At 48.6% G+C, this 13,514-nt stretch overlaps 1 protein-coding gene and 1 long non-coding RNA gene across 5 annotated transcripts in view; one reads left to right on the top strand and one right to left on the bottom strand.

Moving 5' to 3' along the window:
* TOX2 (TOX high mobility group box family member 2) overlaps positions 1-13,514 on the top strand; it is a 169,786-nt gene that overhangs the window by 25,127 nt on the left and 131,145 nt on the right. For 3 of the 4 annotated variants that reach the window (XM_042980354.1, XM_042980353.1, XM_042980351.1), the window contains exon 1: positions 9,549-9,671. The exons of the other annotated variant lie outside the window; for it this stretch is intronic. In XM_042980354.1, coding sequence (XP_042836288.1) covers positions 9,573-9,671 — 99 coding nt within the window. In that variant the 5' untranslated portion in view covers positions 9,549-9,572. Of the gene's footprint in view, positions 1-9,548; positions 9,672-13,514 lie in introns of those variants that run through there. 4 annotated transcript variants of the gene reach the window in all.
* Positions 6,827-12,926, bottom strand: LOC122237191. Its single transcript, XR_006215437.1, has 3 exons — positions 12,607-12,926; positions 11,945-12,040; positions 6,827-6,893 (listed from the first exon to the last, which is right to left on the bottom strand). It is a non-coding gene; the product is annotated as an uncharacterized LOC122237191 (long non-coding RNA).

The raw sequence follows: 13,514 nt of genomic DNA, 5'->3' as shown, positions 1-13,514 counted from the left end.
TTTCTGTGTTTTAAAAAATATTATTAAGGGCACCTGGGTGGCTCAGTCAGTTAAGCGCCCAACTTCGGCTCAGGTCATGATCTTGTGGTCTGAGTTCAAGCCCCACAGGGGCTCTGTGCTGACAGCTCAGAGCCTGGAGCCTGCTACAGATTATGTGTCTCCGTCTCTCTCTGCCCTCCCCTGCTCACACTCTGTCTCTCTCTCTCTCTCCAGCATAAATAAATGTTAAAAATTTTTTTAATGTTAATATAAAAAAACCCAAGTAACTGTAGAAAATTTAGAGTAAAGGAAAATACAGAAAATATAGAATATGAAAAAATATAGTCTAGTGACATATAGAATATAGAAAAAATGTAGTCTAGTGACATAGACAAACCTTGAGCATGATTGATTAAGAGAAAAGGAGGGGCACCTGGGTGGCTCAGTCGGTTAAGCGTCTGACTTCAGCTCAGGTCATGATCTCAGGGTTCGTGGGTTCGAGCCCCGCGTCGGGCTCTGTGCTGACAGCTCAGAGCCTGGAGCCTGTTCCGGATTCTGTGTCTCCCTCTCTCTCTGCCCCTCTCCCACTTGCACTCTGTCTCTCTCTGTCTCAAAAATAAATTAAAAAAAAACCATTAAAACATTTTAAAAAAAAGAAAAAAGGAAAAAAAACATTGATAATAGATACAGTAGAATTTTTTTATTGAAGTATAGTTGACACACAGTGTTACATTAGTTTCAGGTGTACAACTTAGTGATTTGACAAGTCTCTACAGCTTGTGTTCACGGCAAGTGTAGCCACCACCTGTCAGCATACAACACTGTTACAGTTACCATTGGCTATATTCCCTATGCTGTGCCTTTCATCCCTGTGACTTATTCACTCCAGAACTGGAAGTGATACAGAAGAATTTATAAAACTGTAAAATAGTACTAAAGGTACCTTTGCACCAATCCATTTGAAAAGTTAGAGGAAATGAACAACTTTCTAAAAAAGTATAGTTTACCAACACTTACTGGAGAAAAATATAAGACATAATGATCCAATTATAATTTAAGAAGTTGAACCAGTTACTAAAATTCTTCTTCCCCAAGTCACTAGGCAAAAATAATGATAACCTTGACACGCAAAATTTGGCAACAACAGCATAAAAAAAGTACAACCAATTTTAATTATTAACATAGTTATAAACTGAAATAATTTTCTAAATGAAAATTCTAAATGAAATAATATCAAGTGGAATTTAGCAGAATTAAAAAAACAAATTACAACCATATATAAGTTCCAGCAGTTTTTGCCAGGAATTCAAGGATGGTTCAATAATAGCTTAGAAGATAAAATCCAAATGATTATTTCAATAGATGCTCAAAAAGCATTGTAAACCCTAACTAATGCCAGAAAAAAATTTCTTAGCAGACTAAAAACAAAAAGATACTATTAATTGATAAGAAGAATTACCAAAAGTTCACAGAAGTATCTTACTTAATGGCTTAAATGTAAACAATGTGTTTATTGAAGTAAATAATAAGACAAAAATTCCTGACATCAACACTTCTATTTAACATTGATTCTAGAGGTGATGGATAATGCAGTAAGGAAAAACAAGTGGTAAGATGCTTGGAAAGGAAGAATCTCTCTCTCTGCAGATTACATGATCATTTACACAGAAAATCCAAGCTAATCTACAGAAAGAAAAAAAACCGTTGGCACAAGTAAGAGAATTTGTAAGTTTCTTGGGTACAAGAGAAGCATTCAAAGTTTTCCTAGTATCCTTATATGTTGATATATGTGTACATATATACATACACACATATGTACATGTGCATATATAAATCTATATAAAAATATATATTGTATTGACTATTGTCAATATATATTACACTGTCAAATATATATTGACTATGGAATAGTTTAAATACATTACATTAAATTTACATTACATAAATTAAATATACATTGTATTAAACATATTAAAATATAATTTATAAATATATATGCAGCCTCAATAGATTGAAAGGCTTTATTAAGAAATTTTGGTTCTCCCCAGTTTATCAATTAAATGTAATTCCAATAAAAACATGAACAGGGTTTTCTTTTTTGCTGAAGCTGAAATTTATATGTAAGATCAGAGGTGTAGTGAGGTCCAGCAGTCAGGAGTGTGGGCTTTGAGCCAATCCTGGCCACAAGATGTATGTACTAACTGTACGTAAGTTACTTGGCCTCTCTGTGCCGAATTTTCCTTACTTGGAAAACAGGGATAATAGTAGTACCTACCTCATGGGGTTTTATCAAGATGACTAGAGGTACAGCACTTAGCACAGAGTCTGGCACACGTCTGGCACTCAGTAGTTCTTAGCTGTTAGGCATGCTTCTTTTGATTTCCCTGCAGATAGCTGCACCCAGTGATTTCTTTTTTCTTTTTTGAATGGGGTTCAGTCACATTTAACTTTCTTGGCTTCTCTCCGTATTTAACCAGCACACTCTAATACACAGGTGTGCACTTGGCAGACAAAGTTCAGACCTTGACAATTCTCAGGGAGTGTGTTTCAGATAACTCACCCGTTAGAAGCTCCTTGTATTGTAAGACAATACGCACCATGTAATTTAAACTCAAGTGTAGTGTGTTGTAGAAGGAGCATGGATTTCAACTATGAATCCTAGCTCCAAGAAGTCCTGGCTGTTACAACAGCAATATATTGGGACAGACCATAGCTGTACTTGTGGTGAGCACGCCGAAATGTGTCAACTTGTGGAATCACTATGTTGCACACCTGAAACTGATGTAACATTGTGCATCAACTACACTCAAAAGGAAGAAGAAGTCTTGGCTCTGGCTGTATGGCCGAGGCTCCAGGCCTTCTCTCTAAGCCTCAGTTTCCTCATTTGTAAAAAATGCTTTATAAATATCGTTCACTTTGAAGGCTGGCGAGAGCGTCCCAAAAGCTCAGGTGCTGGTTCCCAGCAGGTGCTCCATGAACTTCCCACGGACTCTCCACTTTTACTCCTTACAACCAGCCTTCACTTCCTCTCTGTGGGAAACCCCGAGGAGCGTGGAATCTCCCAGATGGGCCTTGGCATTGCCTTTCAGGAAAGATGGAGAGGAATTCAAGGGTGGGGACTAAAGAATCCTTGACTAGGAAAACATCACTTAATGACTCACAAGTTAATAGTGCTTCAGAGATTTAAAGTGCTTTGCTATTTCATCATTGCTTCTTACAACAAACCCATGGAGTCAGCATTACCACCCCATTTTGCAGAAGTGGAAACTGAGACTCAAAGAGGTGTAGTGACTTGGCCAAGGTCAAACAGGGAGTTGAAAAGAACTCAGGACTTGAATTCGGAGCCCTTGGCATCTCACGCTTTTTTTCTGGGTAGGGGCCCGAGTGAATCGTCTTGTGCCAAAACCTCTGCCGCGTGGGCATTGGTCCATTTGCTCTTTGGCCCAGCAGACGTTTGGAATGGGAGCTGTGTGCCATGCTGGCTGCTTCTCAGAGATAAAGAACAGACTGGAATGCTGGGGACACGATGGCCAGGGCCCTAGGAATGCCTGGCTACTGCCCCGGATGGTAGTCACCCACCTCAACCAGGTGCCCAAAGAACATGCACACACATAGAGTGAGCATGCCTGAGGGAGCGGGAGTTCTGCCCTGTGACTGGATGGCCTGGAGCCCTGTGGCAGACACTTTCGGTGCTCTATCCACATCCCCACAAACCTCACCACTCCAGCACACGACCAGCTGCTGAGTGCTGGTACCTGTGTCTCTTCGTCTAATGGCTTTCTCTGGTTGCCAGAGCCCCATTCTGCCTGCCAGGCTGAACTGCCTGGGAATTAAGGTCCTCTGGGAAAAGCCTGCAACCAAAACTTTTAGGAGTTGGTGGGTAAAGACCCAACTCCTTGCCCCTCAAGTGAGATAACTCTGGGCACGTGTTCCACGTTGTTTTCCAGAATTGTGCAGTGGAGTTAATTTTCCACAGTGGTCATTTACCTTTTATTGACTGTCTTCCTTTTCTCCTCTTACTTTCCCACCCCCCTGCCTGTGTGTCCTGGGATCACTCTCCAATCAGCTACTTGCACTAGGATCCTTGTGTCAGGATCTGCTAAACTCAGAGAGGTGAGCTTTCCCCTGGGTTCCTCCGTCTTCCACACCCCAATCCAGCTTAACACGTCTCACCACATCTTAACCCAAGTCAGATCTTAGTGGCCACCAGGAATGCAGAGACAAAGGAGCAGCCATAGCTGGGCTTCTAAATTGTGACCCCCTCCCCCCACCTGCTCACCGGTAAGTGTATCCTGGAATCTGAACCATTTAGAGGCTACTTCTTCGTGTGTGTGTGTGTGTGTGTGTGTGTGTGTGTGTAGATGGGAAGGTCGTTCAAAGCTCTGTCTCCCCTGGAAGAGGGCATGAAGCATCCATGCTGTCTTAGCTCCTGTGCTAATCACTGGAGGCACCAAGATGAGTGAGCCCTTGTCCCTGCCCTGAAGATACTCATGGAGCAAATGCATTATTATGGTTTGGTAACACTTCTGTGTGCAGGCTGTTATTGGGGCAGCAGATTGAAACACTGAGTTGGAGTCTTGCAGCCAAGTCTTCATTAAGAGGTGTCACTTGAGTTGGGTCCTAGAGGCAGAGCTGGAATTTGTTAGTGTTTCCATGGTGGACAGAAAAGAGAATAGGGTCAAATATGCCCAGATCCTTAAAGCTCCTGCCCAGAAGGGACAAACAGCATTTCCACTTATGTTCCCGTGGCTAACGCGAGTCATGCTGTCATACCTAAGTGCAAGGGGGGGGGGGGGGAGGAGTATAATTCCTCCAAATGCCCATAAGAAAGATGAGACAGAGTATTAATGATGAGACCTAAGGACTCCCACAGCTGGCTACATAGCTTCTCTGCCACAGTTGTTTCTGAAATGTTGGCTCTTTTGATTTAAAGCCAAGACATTCCTCAGGTAAAGGGGCCATAGTTGGAGTAGGACTCATTTCTCTCTGGGATCCCATGGCTAAGTGGACGTGCCTTGTATTAACCATGTCTTTTCTGTATTTGATGCTTTGACATCTGGGGCCTTGCACACCCTGGACGGACTGCCCCTTCTAGGGTTAGCCAGTTCCTAGAGATAGTCAACAGCTCTGCTGTGCATGTAGTTTTCAAATGTACACCAGCCAATCCAGAGCCCGTACCAGCAACCTCCTCCTTTACTGAGCTCTCACACCCCATGCTGCTGGCTATCCACCTGCCCTCATCACCCAGGGCCAGGTACCACACAACGAGGGATAGTCCCTAGGCCCAGAGCCCACTGAAATTATTTGAATTAGCCAAACCTAAATCTTCCTGCCTCGCCTGTTCTTTTCCACAGAAGTTCTTTTCCAGACAGTAAACGCTTTTGCCCACACTTCTCCTCTCTCCCTCTGCCTTCTGAACAATGCATATGCTTTCCTGTGTGCCCTGCCCCACCCCACCTCCATGGCATGGTGTGCCTCCCCCTCTTGGGAGCTGTAAAAAACTGTCTTTTCAATGACCATCGTCTCCTGATCTGTTTGCCTTGCCATATCTACATAATAAAACATATTAAGACATATATGTATTCTGATATCTCAGCTATTTATGATACTAGAAGCTGAGAACTGGAAGATGTACAAGCAGATATTCTGGGTCCCCTAACTGGCTTGCTGCAGGCAGGGCATGACCAAGCTGTCCTGAGCCAGCTGGTCACTGGGTGACACCTGAGATTCCCCTCTCTCAGATTCTGTATGGGGTCAAGAGGAAGAGAGGAAGGCTCAAGCCCGACTCCCATCCTCAGGACAACAAATGAGGCTGGCTATTTCTTTGGGGGAACTGAGTCATCAACTTCCTATCTGATCAACTGCCAACGTGAAAGGGCAAGTCCAAGCTTTGGGTCTGCGTGACTTCCTTGCTGGGCTCCCTCCTGGCCTTCCCGGAGACCTCCTTGGTGCTGACCCTCTCCTTAGGGAAGGGAGTGGACAAAAGTGACTGTGTTGGTGGTGTTGCTCCTGGCAGACCCTTAAAGAAGCCAATGGCTGTCTGTAGCTGATTCATTGCACATGGCCTCCAGCCTCTCATGGATGTAGTTCTATAGCTCTGGTCAGAGTTAGTGAGACCAAGACTGTGGAAATATGGGCATCAGGAAGTGCTCCAGGTGAGATATCTAGGTTTACGTACTGCTAATTAGTCCTGCTATTAAGACTGTGATGTTGAGCATTCCTCCCTGGACCTTATTCTTATCATCTGCAAAATGGCCAAAGTAGTCTTATTTGCTGACCCAGAGGATTGCTGTGAAGATTGACTTCCCCAGCCCACAGCAGAGGTGTCTACAAAAAACCCAAAACAAAACAAAAAAACGTAATGAAATTAAACAACAAATGATAGCAAGCTTTATAATCAATTGTGAAATATTGATAGCTTTCCTTCTGAGATCAGGAATGAGATAAGGATGTCTGTTATTATTACTTCTTTCCAACACTACTGGTAATACTAGCCAGTGCAGCAAAGCAAGAGAAAGAAATAAATGTATAGGGATTGAAAAGGAAAGAACTCTCATTGTTACAAATGAGACAGAATGTGGTATATATATTTTTTAAAGCCACAGAATCTACAGATAAATTGGTAGCCTAAGTGAGTCTAGCAATGTTGCTGAATACAAGGGCAGTGTACAAAAATATATATATGTTCCAGATCTACATTGCCAACTAATAATCTCTAATAGTTTCTGTACATTTAGGATTTGGGAAGGGCTCAGCTGGATGGTCCAGAGTTTTTCATATGGCTGTAGCCAAACAGTGGCTAGAACTGGAACCGCAGGGGGATGATCCAACTGGAGACTGGCAAGCCATCTTACTCTCCTTTTTAGTCTCAGGGTTGCTGCGTATGGATTCTCTGTGTCAGTTACTTCAGGCTTCTTTATTTTAAAAAAAATTATTTTAATTTTATTTTTTTTAAACTTACATCCAAATTAATTAGCATATGGTGCAACAGTGATTTCAGGAGTAGATTCCTTAGTGCCCCTTATCCATTTAGCCCATCCCCCCTCCCACCACTCCTCCAGGAACCCTGTTTGTTCTCCATATTTATGAGTCTCTTCTGTTTTGTCCCCCTCCCTGTTTTTATGTTATTTTTGTTTCCCTTCCCTTATGTTCATCTGTTTTGTCCCTTAAAGTCCTCATATGAGTGAAGTCATATGATTTTTGTCTTTCTCTGACTAATTTCACTTAGCATAATACCCTCCAGTTCCATCTATGCAGTTGCAAATGGCAAGATTTCATTCTTTTTGATTGTACTTCAGGCTTCTTTAAAGCACAACAGCCTGGGACTTCTTGCCTAGTGGCTGAGGGTTCCAAAAACAAATAACCCAAGAGAGGGAGCCAGGCACAAGTTGTATCAACTTTCATGACCTAGACTCAGAAGCCATGTGTCATTTCTGCCATATTCTATTTGTTAAAAACCATTCACTAAACCCATCCCTTTTATAGGGGAAAGTTATTAGACCCCCACTCCATGGGAAGAGTGAGGGAATTTGTTGACTTGTCTTAAAATTGCCACATTGTACTTGCAACAAACAGAAAAATAAAAAGCTATATAAAGAAACCATTTATAATAGCATCAAAAGTATAAAACGCTCAGAACTAAATCTAATAAAAGATGTGTAAGATCTTTACATAGAAAACTACAAAAAAAAAAAAAAAACCAAACAAACTACAAAACATTGCTGAGAGAACTTAAAAAGAAAACTAAACAAATGAAGGGACATACCATGTTTATGGATAGCAAGACTTAATACTGAAAATGTTGATTTTCAAATTGATCTAAAGATTCAATGTGATAGCAACATAGTAATCAAAATCCCAGCAGGACTGTGTGTGTGTGTGTGTGTGTGTGTAAACAGACTGGCTGATTCTAAAATGTCTGTGGAAGTGCAAATGTCAGGAATAGCCAAGGCAGTCCTGAAGATAAGAGTGTGTAGACTTATTCTATGGGGCACTTATTATAAAGCTACAGAAATTCAGACAGTGTGATAATGGCACAGGAAGAGAAAAATAGGCTAATGGAACAGACTCGAGAATTCAGAAACAATACATACACATATGGACGACTTGATTTACAACAAAATTAACACTGTAGAGAAGTGGGAGGAAAGGTGATCTTTTCAATAAAGAGTGCTGGGTCGGTTGGATGTCCAGATGGAAAAAAAAAAAAAAAAAAAGTAGAGGGGCCAATGGGAAATTCCTTCTGATGAGATATGGCAGTGCATTTCTAGAAACAATGACTGCTGAAATTTATTTGGAATTTTTTCCTTTCTGAGCAGTAATTTCCCTCTGTTGTTCCCAGACTTTTAGCGAAAGCCTGTTTCCCACACCAGTCTTGTATTAGTGGATCTTTGTGGTTACAAATAGTAGTCACAGCTCATGGTCAGGACCAACAAAGCTGTTGGTCAAGAAGCTGTTGGGAGCTCTGTTCTAAGTTGTCTCCTGAGCAGGCAACAGGCTCACTCCCTTTTCTCCAAATAGCATCAAATGTCCAGCTGCCATCCAACAATGTCACTGTGACCCGCTTCTGGCTCCCGGCAGCCCAGTGTGTCAGAGCCAGGAACCAGTGCACCAGTCGGTAGAGGTGAGGGAGTAGAGACTGCTAGTGTAGACAATTCTTGGTTGAGAAGGGGAGGAGCAACAGGCCAGCTGCCTGTGATGTGAAGAGTTAGGGAGCTTTTCTTCTGTGGGAGAGGAGCCTGCTTCCCTCACCTTTCTGTTCCACCATGGGAGCCATCGCATTTCTGTTCTCAGGAGACCTTGGGGTAGGGGTGGAGGGGTAAATTCTGGACCCCTCCTCAGGACTTCAGTTTCTAGGCCATCTCTGTGGCCCTCCCTCTACTATCATTAAAGGGGTCAGGGTCCTCTGCCTTCTCCCAGTTGTCTCAGACCTGGATCCTCTGGGGGCCGTGGGCCCACATACTTGGAGCTCCGTTACTGAAGTCACCGTCCTTGCCTCAGTTTCCTCATAGGTAAAGTGGGAGTTTAACAGCAGCAACTCCCAGACCTCCAATGGCAGTGACTCAGGATCAGTGGGACTAGGAGGGAAGCCATCCTAAGATCAGTTGCAGGCGCTGGGCCTGGTCCCCCGGGCAAGGCAGCACCCATCTTCGAAAGTGTTCCTGTCACCACCTTCCTCCCCCGCCCCCACGCCCTAATTATTTAGGGTGGGCAGTGTCCCACTTCTGGGGAGGGGTGTCAACCGGGCTTCTCCCTCCCTTCGCCCTTGGTGGCGGAAGGCGGGACGGGAAAGGGCCGTCTGGACAGGCGCGCAGCCCTCCCGGACCCCCAGGGGTGCAGGGCCAGGCGGGGGACCCCGCGGCGGCCCGGCCCGAAGGAGGGGGCCCCCCTCCCCTGGGCCCGGGCCCCCGGCCCTCCGCGGCGCCCGAGGCCGGAACAATAGCGCGCGCGGGCGGGGCGGGGGCGGGGCGCTCCGCCGGGCCCCGCCCCCGGCCCGCCCCCCGCGCTCGCACACCCGCTCGCACACTGGCTCCCACCCGCCGCCCGCCCAGGCACTGCCCGCGGGAGCCGCCGCCGCCGCCGCCGCGCCCGCCATGGACGTCCGCCTGTACCCCTCGGCGCCCGCGGTGGGCGCGCGGCCTGGGGCCGAGCCGGCCGGCCTGGCGCACCTGGACTATTACCACTGCGGCAAGGTAGGCGGGGGCCGGGGGTGGGCGCCGAGGCGGGCGCGGCCTGCCCGCGCCTTCGGACCCCGCGCCGAGCGTCCCGGGCTGGAGCGCGGGGCAGGAGACACCTGGCGGCTCGGGACCGGGCACTGTCGGAGACCCACGGGGGGAGGTGCCGGCGGTGCCAGCGCGCGGGGGACCCGCACGCATCCGCCCCGCCGACGGGCACATGCCGGTCACACCGATACGTTCGCCGTTACCCTCCGGCCCCGAGTTATTCCGTTCACCGGCAGGAGTCACCTCGACGGCCACTCACACGATGACACAGTGACACGCCCTCCCACGGCCCCCTGACAGCCTCACGCTCATTCCCAGGCTGACACACGGGGACCTACTGTCGCACACACAGACAGCCCTGCACCTACTTGCACGCTGTCTTACCGTCCCGCGCAAGTCACCCTGACAGTCATTGATACACAATGACATGTAGTCACTCGCCCACGCACGCTGTCACATAGACACAAGTCACCCATCCACACAGCACGATGCCACACACGCCGTTACATGCCCCCGGTCGCCTGTCACACCCAGCCACAACTGGGGACAGGCACACAAAGAAGTTGCTCCGACAGTCACACGCTCACACTCCCCACGACTCACACGGGCGCGCACTGTCACGCACAGCCACCCATGCATGGTGAACACGAGAACTACACAGCCACAAGCGGTCACACCCGGCCTCCGCGCCGCCCCAGCCCTCACCCCGGTCACCAACTCGCGCGTCGGGGCTTCAACTTCCCGGCGCCCAGACGCACTAATTGGCCGTTCACTAATTGGCCGTCACTCGCCCGGCGGGGCCTGGGATTCCGAGTTGACAGTGGCCAATCGAGGCCTGTCGCTTCCCGGGGACGGTGAGCGGGAGTCCTCACCCCCCCCCCCGGCCCCCCGCCCCCAGGCTGGGGCCTGCGGTGACGGCCAGCCGCCCCCACCCCCGGCCTTTTCCGAGAGGGCCGCCCCAGCCCGCGGCCGGGTCCCCGCTGTGCTGTCCTGGCGCTTCCTCCCGATGGAAGCTCGCGTGCCCGGTTCCCCGAACCAGGGGCGTCCGACTCCCGCTGCCCAGGCAGAGGCCGGCCCGGGACGCTGAGGTGCGGCGGCGCCGTCCGCGTCTCTCGCCTCGCCGGGGAGGGAACTTTCAAACTTAGTTAGCAGGCCCGACGGTGGGTGCGTCCGGCGGTCGGCGCGTTGGTCCGGGGCCGGAGCTGGGAGCGGCTTTTCGTCACTCGGAGCCCGGATTGAACGGCGCGCGTGGGTCTCCCCGCGGCTCTGCCGCAGACGCACGGGCCCCGCGGCGCTGCGTGGTGAGTGCGCGTCGGTGGTCGGCTGGGCGGCCCTCCCGGGGTCTCGGCCTCCGCCTACACCTCCGGAGCTCCTGACCGAGCCCCTTGCTGTGTGGGTGCTGCGGGAAGGGGGCGGCCCCGCGCGGACCGCGGGGCCTGTGGGCTGGGCCTCGCAGAGCGCGTCCTCGGGCGCTGGGGAGCGGTTTCTAGGGTCGCAGGGCAAAGCCCTCCGCAGTTCGCCCAGGGTGGGGGAGTGGGGTCCTGGGCCGCCAGGACCTGGGCGGCGTGGGGACGAGGTCGGGGAGAAGTGAGGTCTCCCGGGAGGTGGGTGTGATTATCTTCTGTCCGGTGACTGGCAAAGTTAGAAGCGGGAGAGGGGGATGGTGTCTTTAAGAGAAGGCCTGTTCTGGGGCTATTTTCAGTCGGATGGAGGGAAAATTGATTACAAGTAGCAAGTGGAGTCTTGAGGGAGAAGAACACCGTTGGATGAGGGGGCAGTTGGTCTGTCTTCTGCCCGTGGCTTTGTTACTTTTTTGAATATCAAGTTGGCAAGGTTCCAGTCCGTGGTTTCAGGGTGTGCTGGGGATGCAGGATTTGTGCCTCAAAGTCTGGGTGGGTGGATGACCGTTAGCCTGGAGTGCTCCTTTCTGGGGTGGTGTTTCTGTAAATCCCTCCAGAGTGGGGTGGTCCCATATGTGGGCCTTTGGGGGGACCTCTGAGGGGGGGCCTTTTGGCACTTAGTTGAGGCCCCAGCTTTATTCGGATAACTCCACAAAGCTCTGACTCAGCACCAAGAACCAGTGTGAAACCTGGCCAGGGAGAGAACCGCTCAGGGAATGAGAAGCCAGGTGATTCTGGTTTCTAAAGTCTGTGACCTAGGACCCCTGGAGCAGAGCTAAGCGCATGTCCAGATGAAGGAGGGTGGCAGCTGGGCCACTAAGATAGGTGAGAGAAAGGTCTGACCTTGTACTTCGATGTGAGCCCTGCTTCTCAGGCTTCAGGCTTGTGTCAGGATGAGGCCGGGGAAGTCACTTGGCTCAGCTCGGGTGGGTCAGATGCCTGTTGGTAGCAGATGTCAAGTGGGCAGTCAGCTTTAGTGCTGGTGGTTTGGAGGTGGAGCACATTGTGGCCGGGACCTGATGGTGAGGGACTGCCCGGGCTCCCTTCGTACAGCTGATCACTATCAGAACTGGAGGGGAGACTAAGGCCCAAGGCACAGCCATGACCACACTTGGAGCCTGTGAATTGGGCTGCAGAGCTAGGACACAGCCTGCACACTGGGGACTTGGCCCTGGCAGTCCACATAGGAGGCTTGCCTCCACAGGGAGCTGGGCCTGCGAAACACAAGGGCAAGCTTTTGCCCAAGTGATGCTTGATAACCATGGGACAGATGACCTGGAAGGGCCCTTGGCGACTGTTCCCTTGGTGACTGTCCCCTTAGTGATCCTCTACACAGAGATTCCAGCCACTTTAAACCAAAGTCATGAGCAGTGGCTGTTCTTTTGGTATCTTTTGTTTGAGAAAATACATAATGGCAAAAGCTGCTATGGTTTCATTTTTGCTTTGAAATAGATGTTATTTTATTAATCACAGTAATATTAGCATGCATTTGAAAAATAGCTTACCAGACATGAGGTGGGCACATTACTCATTTCATGTAATAACAGTGCCTGGTGAGCATAGGGGCCTGTGGCCCTGTGGCTCCCAGGATCTGTGGCCCCATGTTAGGAACCACTGATCCTCTCCTTCTCCCCTGCTTCACAGAAGGGGCAGCTGAGTCACAGAGTAGTGTACTCACAGGTTACATAGCATGTGAAGAGCAGAGTTGAGGCCTGAGCCCAAGTTTCTTGACTCCCAGCTTGACACTTCTGTGGCCCTCAAGTCTCTGCCGTGGTTTAGGGGTGGGGAGTGCATTGTGACATCCTCCTAGGGTATCTGCGAAGTGCCTTCATTCGGATTTTGGCAGGCACTTTACGGGGCTGAGGGCACTGCTTAGGGCTTCCCACTCAACTATGGCAGACTCGTGTAAACAGGCCATTGGAATTGGGCAAACCTGGGTTCAAATCTCCAGTTGTGGCTTTGTGACCTAGGGCACATGACTTATAGCTCATTTTTTTTTTTTACTGAGATATGATTGATATAAAATTAAATGCACATTTTAAGTGTACAGTTCCAAGAGTTTTGACAAATGTAAACACCCATGTAACCATGATCCCAATCCCCATATAGCCATTTTCCATGCCCCAGAAAGTTCCCTTATGTTCCTTTCCAGCCTACATTCTTCATCCCCACCTTTATAGGAAATGACTTATCTGATTTCTGTTATCAGCGCTTTATTTAAGTTCAGTTTAAGTGTACTAAGTATGTTTAAGTTCTAGAATTTCATGGGCAGCATGTACAGTTTTGCATCTGGTTTCCTTTAGCTTCTTGACTTAGTGTCAAGATTCATCTGTGTTGTGTATATCCAGAGTTGTGTTTTATTGCTAAGAAATATTACATTGTATGCCTACAGCTCAGTTGGTTTATCTGTTTA

Source organism: Panthera tigris, chromosome A3 (assembly GCF_018350195.1).
Source record: "Panthera tigris isolate Pti1 chromosome A3, P.tigris_Pti1_mat1.1, whole genome shotgun sequence".
NCBI classification, from domain to species: Eukaryota; Metazoa; Chordata; class Mammalia; order Carnivora; family Felidae; genus Panthera; species Panthera tigris.
The sequence above is the reverse complement of the archived record's forward strand: the minus strand, read 5'-3'. Positions and strand labels throughout refer to the sequence as shown.